This window comes from Buteo buteo, chromosome 13, assembly GCF_964188355.1.
Source record: "Buteo buteo chromosome 13, bButBut1.hap1.1, whole genome shotgun sequence".
In the NCBI taxonomy this organism is placed as follows: Eukaryota; Metazoa; Chordata; class Aves; order Accipitriformes; family Accipitridae; genus Buteo; species Buteo buteo.
In genome coordinates, this window is record NC_134183.1 from 1422301 (window position 1) to 1444199 (window position 21899).

At 43.0% G+C, this 21899-nt stretch overlaps 1 protein-coding gene across 5 annotated transcripts in view; it reads left to right on the top strand.

The window, feature by feature from the left end:
• Positions 1-21899, top strand: part of RPTOR (regulatory associated protein of MTOR complex 1) — a 162745-nt gene that overhangs the window by 103974 nt on the left and 36872 nt on the right. For all 5 annotated transcript variants that reach the window (XM_075044165.1, XM_075044166.1, XM_075044167.1 and 2 more), the window contains 9 exons: positions 486-551; positions 1195-1386; positions 2675-2815; positions 5397-5514; positions 6967-7107; positions 7556-7714; positions 14523-14641; positions 20243-20346; positions 21345-21528. In XM_075044165.1, the coding sequence (XP_074900266.1) occupies positions 486-551; positions 1195-1386; positions 2675-2815; positions 5397-5514; positions 6967-7107; positions 7556-7714; positions 14523-14641; positions 20243-20346; positions 21345-21528 (1224 nt within the window). The remainder of the gene's footprint in view (positions 1-485; positions 552-1194; positions 1387-2674; positions 2816-5396; positions 5515-6966; positions 7108-7555; positions 7715-14522; positions 14642-20242; positions 20347-21344; positions 21529-21899) is intronic.

The window sequence follows — 21899 nt, forward strand, 5'->3', positions numbered from 1 at the left end:
GCTGTGGAGTCAGTGACCAGGGGAGTTAAAAATGCTCCTGCCAGGTTGTTGTGTGATAGAGACAGCCAAACCAAACAAGAATTTGCAAACTTGTTTGAAGTTATATAAGTGCAGATTACTCAGTGGTGATGATGGGAGCTGGGGGCTCCTGGGGGCTGGGTGCAGAGGCAGTCTAATTGCGCTGCTACTTTCATAATTCCCTCTGCAAAAGTTTTTTGTGATTTCCTGCGATAGGTATTTGTATGCCTCCTCCAGAGCAATATATGGAGGCTGGTTGGGAGGATCATATTGGCAGTCTGATGAAGTGTCTCAGGTGTAACTAGTGACAGGACTGGATGACAAGAAAATTCTAGCTTTCTTTCCCTTCTTGATCTTTCAATGTGATACAAACTGCATTTAGAATAATCTCATGTTTCAGAAAGCAAGGGATATAGTTGTTCTCTGACCTGTTTTCTAGATAACAATTAGTTGTATATTGTTTTAAGGCTGAACACAGGACAATGACGGCTTTTATCCTGGCTGTAATTGTTAACAACTACAACACTGGACAGGTGAGTCCCAACATCCTTTTTCCTTTCATTCTCTCCTACCTCTTCTCTGCATTTTCCCTTTACTTTGATAAAAGTCCTGGCTTGCATTAAAGCACAACCCCAAACTGGAAAACTGAAATAGAAGATTGCTTTACATTATTTTGGTGTGGATTAAAAGAAAAATTGACCTGGAGGTGTGACAAACACATTATGTACCTGGCACCTGGAAGTGGAGGTTAAGGACACAAGTCACTCAACAACTACCCCTCCAGGCAGTGTACTGACGTGCTATTAAAGAAATAGTGCCTAGTTTCTGTCAAGTGGAAACTTGATGGCTGTGATAAAGTTCTTGGGAAGGGTATGTGGAATGAGCCATAAACCTTGGGGCTCTGACAGGTGCAAGGAGTATTTCCAATGAGGAAAAAACAGGCTTTATGTGCTACAGGAAGCATTTCTAGTGTTTAACTATTTAACTAGCTATAGCAGCACATAGTTGACCTTCCCTTCATGCTGCTTCCAAATAGTATTTGGTAACAAAATCAGTATATAACCACTGAATAATTATTTTCTCTTGATTTCCTGTCTGTTTCAGAAATAATCTTCTTTTTTGATGATGAGGTGGGAAGCTGTCATCCAAAATAAATTGCATTGATTTGTGTTTTAGGAAGCTTGCCTTCAAGGAAACCTGATTGCTATTTGCCTGGAGCAGTTAAATGATCCACATCCTCTTCTGCGTCAGTGGGTGGCCATTTGTTTAGGACGTATTTGGCAGAACTTTGACTCAGCCAGGTGGTGTGGTGTGAGAGATAGCGCTCATGAAAAGCTCTACAGTCTCCTCTCGGATCCAATCCCAGAGGTAAAAATCCAACTTTTTAAGTAAACGCCAGTTGAATTGTCAGAATTGTGGCAGAGGGCTACATAAATACTTAAAAAAGCGGGGCCTTCAATAGCTTTACGATTGTGTCTGGTTCAAAGAAAGATTTTATTGCTGTTTCTTCAAGGTGGTGCAAATCATACAAGCCTGCAAGAGAAGTAACCAAAGAAATGCAGGGGGAGTTCATACAGCCCAAAAGCCCTGGAATCTTGGCACCAGAGTTAGGAAACACCATGTTTTTACTTACTTGCATATCAGGAGCTTGTTAAAAAACGTGGTCTCAAAACTCACTGTGTGTTGCAAAACACCTTCTAGTCTTTTTGTCCAAGTACAAAAACTGTTCTTCTCGTGGTATGTGTGAAAATACATCTTTAATTGAACGTGTTTTACCTTTGTGACAAACTGTCCAAGAGAGAAGCAATTCTTGTGCAGAACTCGACTATGATTGACAGAGCCTGTCAGACCCCAGTGAAATTACATCGTGTGTGGGAGAAGTAAGCCTGGAGATAAACACCATTGCTAATGTGCAGTGATTAAAGATTGGATTCTCCTTCACATTCAGCCTTTCTTCCTGCATCCTCCACCTCTTTTCTCTGGCCCCATCTTTCCCCCATTTTATAAGCAGTATTTGTGTGAAGGATGGGTTGGCTACCCTTAACGGCACACCCGTGCTTCTTTTTGAGAAGCTGAAGTGAGTGTTTCTACTTTGTGAAACCCATCCTGCAGTTGCTGATTGCACTGTATCCCCACCGTTTGCAGGCTCTGCCAAGGCTAGCTGTAAGATTACCAAGCCATCTGATCCCTCTGTTCTTTGTGTAATCTGGCAAAGTTTACGCTGATTAGAGCTGCTGTCTCTTCTCCTTTTCTTTTTTCCATCATCTTCTACCTTTCTGTAAGCCCTTATCTGAAGACTGTAGTTCAGCACTCTTATTGTTAAAGAGATTCACATCCCAACAGTGACTCCCTGTGTACCTTATTCCTGTTAATTAATATTCTAGGCAACCTGAACTGGAAACATCACCCATGGGAAGGTCACTGAGTATTCTGGGAAATTAAATATACTCCTGCACCTGTGAATACTTAAAACTCAGTGCTTTGCTGAATCTGTTTTGCTGTTTACTCTCCATGGGCTTCCCTTTAACCCTCACTATTTACCTGACACAGTAGTCCGGGTTTCCAGAGATGCCATTTTGGGGGATAAAAAAATCCCACTGGCAAAATTCAGGCTGGAAACAAGAGGAAAATAATAATGAATGTTTGTGTCTCACAGGTTCGCTGTGCTGCAGTCTTTGCACTGGGAACATTTGTGGGCAACTCAGCTGAACGGACCGATCACTCCACCACCATCGATCACAATGTAGCTATGATGTTGGCCCAGCTCATCAACGATGGGAGCCCCATGGTTAGAAAGGTACAGAAAAGCTGGCGGTACGGAAGTTTGGATTCATGCTGATGAGCTCCGCACTATGCCTAATCAGAGAGTGCATTATTTAATAGACTTTTCAATGAATTTGACTCATTTGGAAGTATCTGTTTCATCATGAAGTCTTTTAACTTCAGTTCCTGCCAAGAAGCAATAGGCACAAATGACGACACCAGTGAAAAAAGCAGCATGAACCTGCTGCTGTGGCTGAAGGCTCAGCACTGAGCCTTACACTGCACACTCAGGGTGGTCATGTGCAGTAGCGTTCTGGGATGCTGTTTTATCCACTTACCCTTTTTCAGTGCACATATTACAACATTTCATTTACTCTGCAATATAAGGAGCCTGCTGACAGGAATAATACAAGTAAAGTGTAGTATGTCATTGTGTCCACATGTTGACAAGGTTGTTGTTCAGATCAAAATGTTTCTGCTCTTTAACACTGGACGTCTGATCTAGCTCATGTATTCCACTAAACAAATATCTGAAATAGGAGTAACAATCTCAGGATTTTGTGGGAATTTTTATATCCCCTTTTTTTTTTTAATTTAAAAGAGAATGCAAAGACAGGGATAAGGAAGGAGAGCAATTACACTGAAGTCTTTTCCAGGTGCACAAAACACTGAGAATTCTTGCTGGGCTACCCTTCTACTAATGCTCTTCGGTTGATTAGTGTTTTGATTCAAATATTTTACATTACAGGATCTCAGGTTTTACACGAATTAGTAATGTGTTGCTAGAAACACTGAGTATGGGGTAGTCCTAGGGGAGGAAGAGGAGAGGGAGTAAGAGTGCTGTGGAGGGAACAGGAGAGCTCTGTTCAGTAAAAAGATCTTGCTGCTTTTAGAAACCACAAGGGCGGATGACAGACAAAGTAATTCTTCAGGTTTTGGAGAATTGCAATTTCTGATGCACCATTGTACATCAATAGTACATTAAATAGTTTTTGACATTCTGGATTGTTCTTGATGGGTGTACTTAGGTGTCCTAATGCTTGTGTTTACTTAACTGGAACATCAATACCCCGACAGTTGTCACCAGCATTGTGAGGATTAATTTTTGTTGTCTCGTTCTAGCATTTAATCAGTTTAATTCAAGAGAGAAATGCATGTCACACTATATGCTCTTTGAGATTCATAAATCTCTCTTTTGGAGATTAGTCCCCTGAACAGAGAACAGCAACCGAAGCCAGCTCCCCAGCTCTCCTGTTTGCTGTTTCCAAGTGCCTAGCAAGCAGTACCTAATTGAGGGTTTGAACTTCACCTGCTCTACCCTTCCCACCCCAGTAATTGAGGTTCTCAAGTTGCAGCTATGAGAATGAACAGACTGATGGTCCCTTGCAGGTGGGCAGCACGGTTCTCATGTTAGCTGCTGTCATGGTTTAAACCCAGCCAGCAACTAAGCACCATGCAGCCACTCACTTGCTCCCCCCCATCCAGTGGTATGGGGGAGAGAATCAGAAGGAAAAAGGTAAAACCCGTGGGTTGGGATAAGAACAGTTTAATAGAACAGAAAGGAAGAAACTAATAATGATAATAATCACAATAATAAAATGACAATAGTAATAAAAGGATTGGAATATACAAAACAAGTGATGTACAATGCAATTGCTCACCACTCGCCGACCAATGCCCAGTTAGTTCCCGAGTAGCGCTCCCCCCAGGCCAACTCACCCCAGTTTATATACTGGGAACGATGTCACATGGTCTGGAATACCCCTTTGGCCAGTTTGGGTCAGCTGCCCTGGCTGTGTCCCCTTCCAGCTTCTTGTGCCACTCCAGCCTTCTTGATGGCTGGGCATGAGAAGCTGAGAAATCCTTGACTTAGTATCAACACTACTTAGCAACAACTGAAAACATCAGTGTGTTATCAGCATTCTTCTCATACTGAATCCAAAACACAGCACTATACCAGCTATGAGGAAGACAATTAACTCTATCCCAGCTGAAACCAGGACAGCTGCTGACATTGCAGGTCAGTACGAGACACTGCGGTTCAGCATAGGATTCAAACACCAAGGCTCTTTGTGGAAGAGCTGAGCCATGTCCCCAGGGGCCTCTTGTCAGATTCTGTTTTCTTCAGCTCTGAGCGAAGATAGGGCAAGCTGTAGGACGAGAGCTCCACTCCACGCATACACGTGCTGCACAGGGAGAGAGGGTCAGGCTGTGCCACAGAGGGCCGAGGACACCGATCCTCAGCACAGCTCGCTGCTGCTCTGCAGGAAACACACGCTTCTTGTGGGTGAGACTGCTGCACACACAGGAGCAGAGGGAGCTGGGGGTTAGTCGCCAGTTCAGTACTTTCTGTGACACTGCATCAGTTTGACAATATTGGGCAGAATCAAAGAGTAGCGGTAGCCTGTTCATGTATAGACTTGTGGAGAATTAGATTTGAAATGGAGTGCTCTGGCTTTCTTCAGTTCAGCCCTGTGAAGCGAAGGGAAAATTATTAGCCTGGATGGCCACCCAATAATGTCAACAATAATGACCACATTGTTCTGTGTTTCCCTTTGGTCTATTGTTTCTGACCTATGTGACCATGAAATACCTTTCTTCCGCTCTTTCCATAGGAGCTGGTGGTGGCTTTAAGTCACCTGGTGGTTCAGTATGAGAGCAACTTCTGCACCGTTGCCTTGCAGTTCATGGAAGAAGAGAAGAACTACCCTCTCCCTTCTCCAGCTGCCACAGGTAGGTGTTTTGTGTTTGTGTGGGTAGGAAACATGTAGCCTGAAAGTGCTTGGGAACTTTTATTTAAGGAGTTTGCCCAACACAATGAAATTCTTGCTGGTGGTGATTTACCAAACAGCACCATTACTACAAAGTTGAGCGGCATGGTGGGTAGCTCTGATGTCTGTTTAGCACCATAATATATTGCACTGGAGAAATGCATCCTCTGCTGAGTCTCCATCTAAAACACAGCTATAGCTCACCAGCAAGTTGTAGAGACTGAACACCCTGTCAAATTCAAAGGGCTTCCCTTCAGATCAAGATTGAAGTATACTTGTCAAGGCAGTACACAGGCTTACCAGACTTCTTTCCCCCCGCCACCTCAAATTACACCAGAAACTTCAGTGTCATGTTGACCTAATGAGAAGCCTCACCAGACAACAACGAACCAACTACACTCCTTGCTCTGCAAAGCACCAGACAAGAAGCAGTGAAGAACTTTATGCTCTGTGCCTCCTGTCCCATCCCTTTTGTTGTGTCTATTGCTTTATGTGAGGAATGAAAAGCCCTAGTGAAATTGTTGCTAACCTCATATTTTCTTTAGTTGTTAAGTACATTGGAAATATTGAAGGATAATGGGACTGTTGCAGCAGAAACTTGGAGACAAGAGCATGTGCTGTCTCTGCAATGAGTAGTTTAATCTCCCTATTGTCTGAATAAATAAATCATATCAGAAAATAAGCTTTTCCCCGTTTGTCCTTTTTGCTGCAGGAAATAAACATTACATGCAGTTTATATAGTGCTTTTCCTTATCCAAAATAATCCTGAAGTATTTATAAGCAGGATGCTCTGGAAGCATTGGCCCCACCACCATAATGCAGCCACTTCTGCAGTGAAATAATAGCTCTTCTGAAGCCATGGTACTGTGTGTGTATTTAGGAATGAAAATGAGAAAGTTTGGGAAATGATAAGATTCCAGGTTCTGGGTGAAATGTGAGTTGAAACCAGGCCTGAAATTTGGTCAGGAAATCAGAATTTTCCTAAATCTCTATAATGAGAAAATTTACCGCATTTTTAATGAGCAGAAGCAGACAGAAGCCTGTAAATGCTGCCTACTAAATGGAGTCTGCTGTAGCAGCATGTCCTAGCACAATGTCTAGGCAGTGGCCAAGCATCGACCTGGAGAGAAGAGTCATCACGCCTTTCTGGGTAGTCTGCAGGCACTGGCAAGGCTCAACTCACCTGCTTTTATTGGATGTAACAAAATCACAGCTTAAACAGTAGACACACATGGTCCTTGCTGATAATGTGTGGAGAGGATCTTTCGTCATACCTCATTCTGGTTTAGCCTAAGGGGCAATGACTAAATTCTGTTCATATTGGTAGTATTTTAGTTATATATTTGCTGGGAAATAACCGAAAGGCTATGATCCCTTTGGTTACATCTCTTATTGCTAAATCTTGCATCCACAGAGGGTGGGAGTTTGACACCAGTGCGAGATGGTCCATGTACACCGAGGCTGCGGTCTGTCAGCTCTTATGGGAACATCCGAGCAGTTACCACAGCTAGGAACCTGAACAAGTCCTTGCAGAACCTCAGCCTGAATGAAGAATGTAAGAGATTTCAAAATTCTTTGATTTTTCTTTACCTCCTCTTTACCCCCCTCTTGCAAGCTAGGAAATACCATGTGCAAGACAACAGGAGCTGAAACCAAAACTTTAGCCCAGATTATCCAGCTTCCAGCTCCAAGGGCTGAGATGAGAAGCCCCATAATAATTAGTTTCAATTTTCTGGTCATTAGTATTGATTTTTCTGAGTATTTGGTGGGGACCAAAAAGGTACCTTCCAACTTCCTAACATATATGGATTTTTAACTGAATCTTTTCTGACCCCTTGATGCTTACTCTGTATTTAAACGTTCAGTATTTAAAAGGGAATGTTGTGGATTTGCCTACACCTTCGTTGAGTGTTGCAGGATTTAGAAAAGGGCTGTTATGCCTGGGTAAAAATTGTTCTCTCACCAGTTCTTGTTTTGGCATCTGCCCTCTTTTCTTTTGGCAGCTGGAAGCTCTGTTGCATTTTCTCCTGGGAATCTCAGCACCAGCAGCAGTGCCAGCAGCACCTTGGGCAGCCCTGAGAATGAAGAGTATATCCTGTCGTTTGAGACTATTGACAAGATGAGACGAGTCAGCTCTTACTCTTCTCTGAATTCACTAATAGGTGAGTTAAGACTCTCCTCCCTTCCTTGGTGTTGTCTTTCTTCACATGCTTGCTCTAGCTTTTGTGGAAAGTTTGGATCTTAGCTTCTACTAGATCTTACTCCAGAAAATTTCTCATAACAGTAGAAATGCTGCTCTTGTGTTTGGTTAGGCTACATGCAGAGCAGAGTCACTCCTGCTCTGATGGAGAGACTGGAAGTGAGAGCTGTTGGCTCCAGCTGTAAGCTTCACCATGATGGACAACAGTCCTGTTAGAAATTTAAGCACAAAAAAGTGGTGTATACAGGAATTTCACATCCACTGCAGTTTCGTGGGCTAGAGAATGAAAGCGAGGACTCCCCATCCCATGGACTTAGCAGCTGGGCACACTGGCACTAACTGCTTCCCCTGGTTATTTTTTACATGGGTTGTGTTTCTGTACAGCACAGCCACTTTATTGTGTTACTTATCCAAGGAAGCCTTACCTAGCTGATTTCCTATGCAGGTTTAGATGTATGTTGTTAAAATAGGACTTAAAAAGGAAGGAATCCCAGGCTGTGTATTAAAAGCAAAAAGACTGACTGTTTCATAGAAATATGCTTTTATGCAAAAAGTTTCATGGCTGATCCTGCTGCCTCCAATTCCATCTCCATTATTTCCTCCCGGATAAGCAGCTCTAACATCACTAACAGCGCTGAACTTTTTACCACCACTCAACAGTCCCTTTCTCTCCTGGCATCTGACTCTCTGGGTAATGTACAGAACTCTGCAGAGTCAAGTTCTATAACACAGAAGGAAGGGAAATTTTACTTGTATTTATGCAGTGCATGGCTGATTTCCATGTAATGGATTATTTGCATTTCTTTTATAGAACAAAACTGGAATGTTTGTATTAAGCTAGTTCAACTCGGTTGCTTTTCAAGTAACTTTTGCAGTCATGTCTGACTGCAATAATAGCCTTGCTTTAAACTAGCTGTAGTTTTTCATATAATCTAAACCAATTGGGGATGATAACATGGACAACATGCAGAAGGATCTAGCTTTTGGAATGGCCTCCTTCCAGGGAGCAGGGATGGCAGCATGCAGCAGAGAAATGCTGCGGGAAGTCTCTGTATTTTCTTTGTAATCAGTAAATGTGCCCATATTTTTCTAGCCTTCAAAAATCAGTGAAAAAAAGAGTGGTGTAACTCAGAGAGGAGTCCACCTGGGTGATAGACTTGCCTTGAATGAAGAAACATTTTGCTCTATTCTGTATTTTCTGGAAGAAGTAATGGTGATGTGGCTCTCCTGAGTTGAAAGATTCTGGGATTTTAATTCCTGAGCCCCTGTGGCAGTTTAAAATCATGTGTTCATTAGAAACTTGATCAATTAATTTGCTTTTGATTGTAGGTATTGAAATTAGATCTTCTTAAGCATGAAAGGAATGTTAGGAAATTTCTCTCCATCTTAAGCTAGAACTTGAGTTTTCTCATTTCCACTGGTGCACACTGGCGTCTGCTTGATGGCTTGTGCATGTCTCACGAGAGCTTTATAGTACAGTTGGAAAAGAATCTAGAGATGAGCTGGAGATGAGTGAGGGAGACCTAGGAAAACAAAAAGAGCAGTTCTCCAAAGCTTCCCTCATTCCTATTCAATCGGAAGAGCTCATATCCAGCTGGAAATGACAGAGCTTATAGAAGTGTTTAAAATTCATAACTCACACAGAATCCCATTACCTTCAGCATTTGCCTGCTGAACAGCCAGGCTTTTTTCATTTCTACTGAAGAATTACCATCTTCCAGCCTGCTCTCGCCTGCTCCCCAAGGAAAGAGTTTTCGAAATGCTATCAGCTCCAGCCACCCTCCGTAGTGCTGTGGCTGCTGCACAGCTGGCCTGGGCTCAGATTAACCCCTTTCTGTAAAGTTTTAGTGTGCAATAAAATACAGCTAGCAACTTGGGGTAACTCAGAGGGGAGTCCACCTGGGTGACAGACTTGTCCTGACTGAAGAAATGTTTTGCTCTACTCTCTATCTTTTGGAAGAAGTAATGGTGATTTGGCTCTGCAGTAATGACTCTGCCAAATATTTGAGACAGGCAAAGCAGTAAAAAGGATGCTCTGGGCACAGGGTAGACTCAGACCAAAGCAGAAATCTAGTCTGTAATAATAAAAGTAGAAATTTTCAACCATAGTTTAATTCCATGCTCTGTACTGTGCATTCCCTCGGTTGATTCACTGGTGTCCAGGGCTTTCTTCCTCTCTTGCGATTTTAGGAACATGGTGCTGGAGGGGTTATTCTGGATCAGTCTATCCAATTCACTGACATTGCAGCATCATACAATTAACTTCTTTCCATAAACTTGAGGAAAACCTCTCCATTCCTTCTTGTGCCATTTTAGAAACAGCTTAGCTAACTATAGGCCAAATGGCCCCATGTAGTGCCCCCCCCCCCCCCCCCCCCTCAAATGCAACATGTACTTATAGTCTAGGTGTGCTGTTTTCTGGCAGACTGTTCCTTGGCCAGACAGTCCTGTTACCAGAAGAGACGTTTATGTCTGGCTCACATTTTCAAGCTGGCAAGAGGCAGTTTTTGGTTAGTCAACAAAGACATCAGTTTGGACGGGAAGCTGAGCCTTGCTGCTTTTTCCATACAACTAGTCATTAATCTTGGTGTCCTGGAAATTTTTAGTTTAGTTTAGTTTAAAGATGGGAAAAGGGAGGGAATTAAGACGGGGGTTTTGCATACCTTGAGGCTGATTATTCGTATCCAAACTGTGCGATTAAAGTCTTTGTCCTACAGAGAGCATAGCTGGAAAGATTATATTAAGGAATGATCAAAGAAGGAGGAAAATAAATCTTGGAGCGACGAGAGCTGGGGAATAGTTCTCTTTTCCAGCAGGAGAGGCTGGGGGCAGAAAACGATTTGCCATGTCACAGGATCTGTCCTGAAGAACTGCCTCAACATAGCACTTACAGTGGGAGGTTACTGCAGTGAGGATGAGGAGAGCAAGAGATGTAGGTGGGCAGTGAGCCCCAGCAAATGAGAGAGGGAGTGTTGGGACAGGTAGAGCCTCCTTCTCTATCACTATGCAATATATTTAAATGCACAGACGTAATAAGAAGTAACTGGTCAACAAGCAGTATTTATAAATACTAACTTGCATAGTAGCAAAATACAGGGATCTGAGTGGTTTTGGGAAATGGAAGCTTGATGTAGAGGCTGGTTGTAGTGGGCTGCTTTCATGTTGGCTATGACAGCCCTGGTCCAGGGGAACATGCCCTTCTCTGAGGGAACATACTTTTTCCTCATGAGCTGCTTCTGGTTTCTGTCGAAACATGCAAAAGCTCGTGCCTTGCCATTTGAATCGCCATCAGGGGTTGGAGTGTGCGGGAACCCCTTTGCATGGCCCCGTGCAAAGAAACCACCTTGCAGACTGTCAGGGCTGTGCAAGAAACGCTCATTTGCTGTTCCTGTAGGGAACAGGCTGCCGTCTGCATTTGTGGAAGTAGAGTTCAGAGAGTAGTCAGGATTTCAGATGTTCTCTTCATCCGAGTAGCTCTCACAGGACCTTCTGTGTCACTCACGGGAAGAGGAGAGACTTGTGGGATACACGTTTACAAAGCAGGTGGGATTAGCATTAATGGGAAGCAGATACCCAAGTCCTCGGGTACCGTTCAGTCTGAAATATTTCAGCTGTATGTTTCATTGCGTGCCAGTCCGAAAGTTGCCTTTCCCTGCAGGCGGGATGTGCAGGCGCGGGAGAGGAGAGCTGTCTCTGGTCCAAGGCGTGCAGCAGTGCCGGTTCAGCCATTGGTCAGTTTTTGCTGCTGTGTTGGGTGGGGAGTGGACTGCACCTTCTTCTGGAGATCAAGGCTTAAAATCACTGCAGTGATTTTTACAAGGGATTAGAAAGAAACCCTGTCAAAGCCCGGCAAATCAAAAAGAATGAACAAAAACATTAGCATTCATTTTTGCATCCAACGTGGTTCTACCCTTCGTGTACTCGGTGACCTGGCAGCAGGACCTCAGCCAGGTCCCTTCCTCAGGGCCATTGCATGATGCTTGCTGTTAAATTGAACTAGGAGTTACGTATATGCAAAGAAAATCAAAGTCGTCAGTAAAGGCAGGCAATTTATTTTTGACATTCTTAGCAGAGAGGAATCATTTTGTAAATGTAAATCTATACTGCAAGGTCCATTTAACTGGCTTTGAATCAGTCTGACTAATTACAGAGCTGTCTGCTTAGATTAACACCCCGTCCCCCTTGCTCGGCTCTTTGTTTGCATCTCATGGATATTTTTTGCATTTTAGTCCATTACATGAAATCAAGCTGCTGTTCCTCCTGCCACCTCTGCTGCCTTCCATTATCCCACTGACTCGGTGCTCAGTTTTTTTTACAAGGAGCTATGTCAGATGTGTCACTCGATTGAATCAGTGCAATGAACAACACTAACATGGGCGGGGGGAGGATGGCAGAAGAAAGGACCAGTCCTTCGAGCACCAGCTCTGAGCCTGAGATGCCTTTGTAGAAATTCCCTCTGTTCTTTTCAAAGGCTGCTGAATGAATGAGGAATTGCACTGGTGCAGTTCTGTTTTAAATTTGTTTTTTCATGATGCTTAGATGTATAAAAAATGGTGGGTTTTTTTTCTTCATGACTGCGTCATGAATGAGGTGGTTATCAGAGATGCTGGAAAATCTGATGGGTACCCTCTCGCTCTCCCTTTCTCTCCCATTCCTTTTACTGTCTTTCAAGGGCTTTAAAAGAAATCAAGCCTTTCAGATTTCCCAGCGGTCCTTATGTAACTTCTGCACAGGACCGAATGTAGAGGGTAGAGCTCTGAGCAGACCTCAGACTACATTACCTGGCTAGCTGCTTCAGTGGCTGGGGCTTTTTTTACTCCCACAGCTTGTAGCACTCTGTCTCTCTCCCCGTCTTGTTCTTTATCCTTCCCCCTCCACTTTTTCTTTCCCTGGTGATAGAAGCTTCCAGGATGAACGTGGCAATGGCAAAAATAAAACCCAAATGGTCAGAAGCCTGGAGAAGACAGACAAGCATTGTATCACCACCCTTTATGGTTGGGAGGCCTAACCCTCTTCTTCTGAGAGAAGACTTACTTTATTGTGTATTGACATTTTCTTTATTTAAACATAGATAAAGAGCTTCTGAAAAAGACGATGACTTTTGCCTATTATGACCAAAGCCAAAACCTGAACTTGGATCTGCACCGTTCAGTTCTGCTCAAGTCATGCATGCTGTACTCAGGTGTTCCTTGATTTTGTCCACTTTGTGCTCTATCCTTAGCTGGCATAAACCAAATATCACATATCAGTGCCCTTTGACTCTATTGTATCTTGACAGTTGTTATTGCTTTCTCTGATTATCAACTTCTTCATTTTTCCTGGGTGAATTTAACATTGTTGTATCTTTGTCAGGCCCTGTATCTTGCCTGTCTTGGAAAGGTTAAGACTAGTGATAGGAGTCTGTTGTATAGGTAGCCCCCAGCAAATGGACAGCACTGTCCAAGTGGTACTATCATCAATATTTGTGAGATTTCTGCCTGAAGCTCTGTACACAGATGCCACTTGGAAAATCCTTTGGATGTCAGCTGAGTAAGAGACCCTTTTCTTCTCAGATCAAATGAGAGGATGGAGTTAGGTTATTGCCTTTGCATTTTGCAGAATGCTTTCTTACATGCTGGGGAATTTTTCTGGCAGAAGAAAGATTTCCTTGGCTAACACAGACAAGCATATGAAGTGCAGCGTGCATACTCCTGAAGCTCATTGTCGTGCGCTACTTGCCTTCTTCAGCCAAAGTTCAAAGCTGGACTGTCCAGGTCTATTTTCTGTTGGTTTGGGTATCAGGTTTAGCAGCTATGCAAGGTGAGAAGCTACTTGTTGACCAAGGAACCCTTTTTTTCCTAACTTAACACTTTCTATTTAGATGCCTCCAGAAACATGAAAGGAAATGCAGCAACAGCTTGATCTGTCATTTACCATTGATTGTGACTCATCTGAAATCCTTATTTTAGTTCCTTTTTTTTGTTAGTGCAGCCACTTTAATATTGTCCAAATGGCTCAACTCCCAAACAACAGTGTTACAATTATTAGACATTGTGAGGGTTAGAAGAAAGAATAACAAATTAAAGATTCACCTAAAAGCAGCAAAATAAAATGTTCACAGAATTTTGTCAGTTGTTGCAAATGCTTATTAATTTGATTTGTACTTCGAATCTGTCAGTCCCTTCTGCTGAAATACCAAACAGCAGATACTCTCATTAAGTAGCAAATTGGCAATTGAGGAATTGATACAAATGTCAATAGGAAAGACTGAGTTAGACTTACTGCTTTGCAAAGGTACAGGTCCTAAAGCTTCCTTTTTAACATTTAGATGTTTAGTAAACTTGTATATATATAACCCCCTGAACATTCAAGCTGAGTATTAATGCTTAAAGCATCAATAAAAATAACCATAAAACTATAAGCCAGTAACTGTGGTTTTATGCTGTTTAGTGTTTTAGCTCAGGAAATCCAAAGACATTATCCATTTGGCCTTTTCAGATTGTTTCAGGAGCCTAGAAAACTAGCAGTTTGACCGAAGCTTATTTAGGTAGTCTAATTTATTTTGCTTTCTCCCACTTTCATTTTACAAGCCCTTGCAGAGTTCACAACGACAGACAAAATGGAGACAAAATGCCCCTGTAGGGTGTTTTTGAGCTCTTCTCTTGATGTTTTCTTAGATGTCATTGTGATGTTTGGAGTTCTAATGAATTTTCTCACATAAGATCAAAGAGTTTGAGTTGATGGATTGTCATGTGCTGTGGGGCTTTGTTTTTTATTTTTTATTATTTTAGGTGTGAGTTTCAACAGTGTTTATACCCAAATTTGGAGAGTACTCCTTCACCTAGCTGCCGACCCCTATCCTGATGTCTCTGACTTGGCTATGAAAGTTCTCAACAGTATTGCCTACAAGGTATGCCCTTCTGTGTTCGTGTGTGTCTGTGAGGTTTTTGTATGTTAATTTTTTTCATGCTGAGACAGAGCGTAGGCAGGCTGAACTGAACAGGTCCGTCGGAGGGCTCTGCCTAGTTCAGTCTGGATCTGTTGCAGAAGGAGCTTTTAATGTTTCCAGATGATAAACACTCATATGAGCTCTCGATCAGGTAAAATAAATGAATGGGGGAGGGCCTGGGATTGTTTTAGGATATGAATTAGGTACAGACCTTAGACAGTAGGTCTTGTTTAGAAGTTTACTTATCTAGATCAGCCCCTGGGAGAAACCTTAAATATACTTCATTAAATTATCCGTTTGCAAACTGATTTAGATTATGCAAGTGGGACTGGCCTGCAGACTGAAGCCACAACGGCTCTCCAATCCAGGTGAACTAGTACATGTGAGTCAGCATGCAGACACCCCTGCCACTACTCACCTCTTCAACCCAGGCCTAATCCGCCTAAACCACCATCCTCATCACATTTCATCCTCCAAGGGTGACAAGATGTCCCTGGAGGCTGCCGTCACTGCTGATTCAGAATTGCCAGCTTGGGGAGCTGTAGAAGCACCCTCACCTTCCACCTGAAACAAAGCATCAGGCCACCCCAGAACATCTTCTCACCAACTGCCTTTCTCCTTCTGCCCCGGTCGGTGGTGTCAGAAAGCTGTCTGAACGCAGTCCTTCCCACGTGCTTTCTATTTGCTCTAGCATCAAGACCATGAGCCATTGCAATGCAAGATGACGTCTCTTACTGATGATTTCCAGTGAATAATCCTAAATCTTCAGACTTAGGCTTCTAAGCTAAAGTTGCAGTAAGAGATGCCAGCATTGTGCACTACCATTTTAATGCCTTAGAGATTTCTTGCTTTTAAATCTGATTTTCTATTGAGAAACTAGTTACTTATTTGAACTCTTATTTGTTTTAAGTATACATGTCAGTGAGTGGTAAAATCTGGGTTTTGGGATAGAGAATTATTTTGCCGGTGGGGGCAACGAGGTCAGCCCTTCCCTGATGGTACGGGTGTACAACAAATTACTGTCAGGCTGGAGATGCCAAACTAAGGTGAATAAGAAAGGGAAAAGGTTAAAGATTTCCCTCTCTCTGCTCTAGATACATGAAACTATTTAAGTTTTGTATTTTGGAAGGCTCTTTGCAAAATGAAATCTTACTCCTACTGTGGAATTAAAAGGGATATAAAGAGGAAACAGATCTGCTTTTCCAGTCTTAAATATTTTTTCAGGACTTACTCTCTTGCTAGTGGAAAGAGATGTGTCAATATTAATACAGATGCTGCTGTGCCCTGCAGATGTCTTCACTAGCACTGCTATGGGTCTGCTTAGCCAGCAGGAATTTTGATCGTTATGTTGTGATATCCATAGTGAATGTTACGACTGGTTTGGTAAATTCTTTGTTGATTCTGACAAGTTTGGACCTAAATGTCTTGGTACTGAATGGAGTCCAAAAGCTCAAGTGGGTGGGTATCATGCATCTCATGCTGTGCTTCTCAGACAGCTGCTCTGTCCCTGGCTTTCTAAGGCAGTGGCTTTTCAAATGGTTTTGCAAAACAGTAAGAGAAGCATTCCCATTTACAAAAATTTTTATCTGGGGATGCTTCAGTGAACACAATGTATTTGTTCTTCTTTGCCTTAGCCATAAGATCCATAAGGAAAGTATTTAAATGCGCAGTTTGTCCAGCAGTTTGGGCAGCTGCGTATATAGTGGGCTAACTGCTGTGCACTTTGTGATACTGTGGGCTTTGCTTTTGCCAGTACCACCTGGCTTAGGTGGCTTCTACAAAGGCTTTTTTTATTTAAAAAAACCCAAACAAACCCCAAACTAAAAAAACAACCCTGTTACCAGCCCACCAATATGGAAGTTAAGGCTTCAGATCCTGGATCATGATCTGGCCTTTATTCGTTTCATTATGGACAGAGCTCCCACTGTGAGCAGTGCTGCCAGGATTTACAGCCTGAATTCCGTGTCTCTGCTGGTGTGAACTCAGGCAGATTATAGGAGTTGTCTGATGTGTAATGCAAATTAGTAACAATTAAATTTTTGCTAACTGTATGCTGAGATCTTTCCTTGCTGCTAATGGACCTCTGTTGGACGTAAAAGGGACCAGCCTGGATGCTGCCCATGGGCCCTTTGGTCCTCCCGAGTATTTGCAAACAATGCATTCTCCATTTTGTTTGAATTTTATCGTTGAATAAAAACAAAAGTTGATTTTCTTGCTTAAACAAAAATACTGCTTCAGGTGAAGCAAAGCACTTGAATATTCTAGGGATTTAATCCTTTTGTTCTAAACAATACAAAACTCAGGGAATGAGAGGCTTCATTTTGGAACTCGGACAGCTGAAATTTTCTTACATTAACACAACTGAACAAAACACTGCAATCTGTACGACATTGCCTGTTACTGTTGGGCTTCTTAGCTGAAGGACCTGAACAAATTAGCCATTGGCTTATACTTCTGGATGGTATTGGTGAACTGCATCTTGATTTTGGTGAACTAAATATTTAGCCTCAAAATGTTGCCAAGCTCTGTGTTTTAAGTCTTTATGATTTTTAAACGTATTTTGTACCAGGCAGGTGTTAGTCATGTAACTCAGTTGCCCTGATGGATGATCAGACAACACATTGAGAGCAGTGTGGCTGGAGAGATTAGAAGAAGTAAATGTTGCTACACCTTTTGATCCCCTGCAGTAAAACATGGGGCCAATACTGCGAGTTTTGTGACTGCAAAAGTTCAGATTATGAGTCTGCATTTGCAAAATAGTTATTTGCAAGGCACTGCGTGAATCTAAAGCAGAATTTTTGTTTTCAAATGAGACCAGTGCTATTCAGTTTTTTTAATGAAGGCATGAATATAGATCTTTATCTACAGGAGAACTCCAGTGATCTTTAAATAGGGTGATGTCTTTCTGAGCAGCCGGTGAGTAGGTTGCACAGACGTGCATGCTTCCTGGATGTGAAATACACCGTTTTATTTCATGGGCTGATTAGACATTGCTAGTTCTCACACAGATTGTGGCTGTGTTGTGATTTATATTATGCAGATTGGAATGGTACAACCCCCATTCCCACCCTGATCTTTTAAAAAATCCAAAACGTGCTTTTTGCGTGGACCAAAACAAACAAAAAGGACCCAGTAATCAATGTTGGCCTTTTAAGACTTTTTGAATCACAATTAATTAAGGAAAGTTTGCTTCCTCCCAGGTTGCTTCATCCAGCTGTTTTTAATGGAAGGCTTGAGGCTGAATTATCCCAGGAGTTATTCCTCCACGACATCACTCCTTGGTACAGGCTTTTCTGTGCATAAGCAAGTAATTCTGACAGTGTGTGCTTTTTTTTTTTTTTTTTAAACCTGGGGTCAATTTGCAAAATTATGAATTACTGTCTCCCCTCTTGAAAAGAGATGATTTGGCTAGCAGAGGAGCAAATCCCCAGGAAATGGGGAGCTGCTGCCTCCAGCAAAATACACTGTCATATCACTGAACTGCGGCCCTCACGCTGCTTGCTGCCTTCAGAAAAGAAATTGCTTTTTTATTTTTCCCAGGAAAAGGAAGGCTGTCTGCCATGCTCATCTCTCTGTGTACCCCTTCAACAAATTATTGTTAGTTGACCTTGTCCCTCTGCTGTGAAACTAGGTGACCTGACCCGTTTCAGGTGACAGAGACCTGTCAGACTGTGAGAATCTTAAAACTGAGCCTTCTGTGACTAATTAAAATTAGTTATGAATAATAATATGTCACTAGTTGCTAAATTGTTTCTACTTTCTTTCCATTCTCATGGTGTGATTGTCTGTCCCCATATAGTAACATCTGCTCACCGGAGACCCCACTGCATTCCTGAGTGATGGAGAGATGAGTGGCCTTTAGGACCTCTCCCACCCCCATATGAAAAGGAGGAAAATAACACATAAAATGAGCGTGTCTCATATGAGGAGGCTAGTTCAGGGGGCAGCCAGGCTAACCAGAGGTCGTGGCACTTGCCTTCCCAGCCGTAGCAATCTGGTGCTTGCTGCGGTGTAGGTGTGCTGTACGGTGACGGTCATCGCCGCTCCTACCCTTCGGAGCCAAACAAATGATGGTCAGGAGGGCTTGAACCCTGTCAAAGCGAAGGAGGTGACAACCTCGCCGGGTCGTTGGAGGAAGGGAGAAGCGGAGGTCATCTCAGAAGGCCTTTTGGCTCCTGCAAGGAGAGGGCAGGCTGTCTCCCAAGCTCAAGTGCCTCAGACTTTTCTCTGCAGGAGACACGTGTGGGCTTTGAGTGCAAAGACAGATACTCTTGTTCACGATGTTGGTTGTTGGTTCTGCCTTGTAAAGGCATTAACTTATAAAAGGCTCGTTAGCTGTCTGGGCTCCAGAAGACCATGCACACAGCTCTTGCTTTTTGAGCGCTCTGTGTTTCAGTAGCTGCTGGTCTTAACCTTGCTTGGCTTGAGCCGGACACCACCCTAGTGTCATCACCGGAGAACCCTGCTCAGCTCTTGCACTGTGCGAGGTGGATTTTCTTAGTGTTCTAAGAGATGATGAAAGTCATCTTGCCTGTTGGATAGCCATATTTGTCCCTCCAGGTCTTTTATGCCAGTCTGGGGCTTCCTTTAAAAATTATTTCAATAGGTGAGAAGTTTCAAACTTTTCACAAAAGGTGGGGTGATGTGGAAGGGGAGGAAAGGAGTGCGTAAGCAATGGAAGACTTCTCCCTTTCTAAAGGGGAGGCTTATTTGCACAGTGCGAGCAGCGTGCTCAGCCTGGAGGGAGCAGTGCGAGATGGTGATGTTAGTGGTCTGTGCACTTCTCGCTGCCTTTCACCTGGCTTACGTTTGAGGCCTTCCCCAGGAAAAAGAACAATAATTTCTCAGGCTCTTTCAGAAACAGGTCTTTTCTAGCTAGTGGCTGAGTGCCCAGGTACCATTTTGCAGGAGGACTGGCTGTGTTTTGTAGAGCTTAGAGCAACCCAACAATGTAAATCCCCTGCCTTCCCCATAAGAGTGGATGTGGTGCTGCTGGAAAGGGCATCCTCTAACGAACTCCGGAAAAGCTCGTTAGGGGAGATAGAGCAGCAACAGGAGACGGTTTCAGGCAGCTGCCAGATTTATGAGGAGAGTTCTGACTCAAACATGGTATCAGGGTCAGAATGTGTCCTTGAATTATGGTTGTGGTATGAATTGCAGTCCTCTGCCGTGAGGTGGGAGGGAAAGCCTGGTTGCTGAAGGGGAACCCCTGGGCTGTCTGCTGGCCCAGCGGCAGCTTGCTTCAAAGCGCCGGTACAGGTCGGAGGCCACAACTGATTTAGGGAAAAAGCTTATGTGTTAGTCAAAGCCGTTCCCCTGTAAGTAACAGAAGGGTACTTTCTGGTAAGTGTTTTCTGACTAAAAAAGTAGTAAAACCATCTTATGTGTTGGGAACCGCACAGGGGCTTTTTTTTCATATACGTTTTTAAACACCCACACACGCACTGATAGAGAGCTTAACTTCAGTTAACCCCAGATGTGCAATTGTATTAGATAATAAACAACGGCGGTTGGTGTTTTGCAGTCTTGGCTGTTCAGGACTCTGCTCTGTTTTTTCTCTAGGCAACAGTAAACGCTCGCCCCCAGCGCATCCTCGACACCTCCTCGCTGACTCAGTCTGCCCCTGCCAGCCCCACCAACAAGGGCATGCACATCCATCAAGTGGGGTAAGCGCCAGCATTGCTTTCTAGCACTTTTGCTGTAGTGGGTTTAGATGCTCCCTGACAGTCACTGCTGAAGCAGCCATCCCAGTGAACCGCACCAGAGAGAGTGAACATGCTGAGGCCTCAGTAGCTTCTTGTTTTAGCACTGGTAAGGTGTTCAGAAACAAAAGCTCCGCGAAAAGGTGCGGAGTTTCTTCCTGTTTTTCTTTTTTGGACAGGGTAACAAGTCACACTAATTATCTAAAGATTAATTGAAAGGAAGAGCTAACTGTTTGCTGATTTTACCGATGCACTCTGGCCTGACCTGTGTGGTATCCAACTTTCCCATTGAAGTCTGATCTGTATTTTCTGCATCTGATAATAAAAGCCAAGGTTATCTGATGATCAACAAGAGATGCCTAAGCTGCAGGGAAATTGAGATAATGGTATGGGCGAAGCTAGGATTTGAAAATTTGATCATTTCCCCAAACCTGCTCTCCAAGAGAAAATACCACATTTTAGATGTAGCGGTCCCATAATCAACATGCACCAGTAAGATTCAGAGTTGGAATGGAGGGCCCAGAACGGCACAGTGATGTTTTTTTAATATTTTCTGATAGTAACTGTGCAATAAGATAAATCTCAGTTTACATGTAAATTAAAATACTTTTCTGTGGGCTGACAGGACTTCTGGTCTCGCCATTGAAATACAATGGCTAATCAGTGTGCCTTAGGTCGGGCATTGTAACCTTTGGGTGTGTGACTGTTGGACCTGCAGGTTCCTGAAAATGTTAATTTTCTTATCCTCAATCTGGAGTTGGCACACTCAAGGTTAACTCTTGTTTTCGGGTTTGTATGGCTTTTGGAGGGGATGGGGGGATTGTGTTCTTTTGTTTTTGTAGAGGAAGCACAGCAGTGAAGTATATATCTTATAAGAAAGAAATATAAAAGTAACATAATTCACATGCAAGAGTCTTGTGTCCAATGATACCTAAATCCTCTCCCTCTTTTTTGATCTTTAGAGGGTCACCTCCAACCACTAGTACAAGCAGCTCCAGCCTGACAAATGATGTGACAAAACAGCCAGTCAGTCGGGACATCACATCTGTAAGACCTGCCAATGTTGGCAACATGGGGGTTCAGTATACTCCCCACTCCCACCAATTCCCCAGGACAAGAAAAATGTTTGACAAAGGGCCAGAACAGGTAAAGAGACTTTCCTTTCAGATCTGACTACTTCCTTGCTCCACTGGGTTTTGCTACACATTCTGTTCTTTGTGTTTTATTTCTACATATCTCTTGTTTGCTTCTAGCTGCTGTTAACTCCAGACTGGCTTCCTCTAACCAGCCAAATAAAAATGGATTAACTTTAATTTTTTTTTCTTCAGCATAAATTTTGTTTTGTAGCTTTTGATAGGGCATTATTCACTTCTGCTACTAAGAAGTGTTTAGTCAGAGTTAATTATTTATTCTTTCATAAACATTTGTCTGCCTGAGTGATAACAGAGTCAGATCCATGCCCTCAGATGTTTTTTCTCCAACCTCAAGCAAAGCAGGGACCAAGGAGGAAAAAGGGG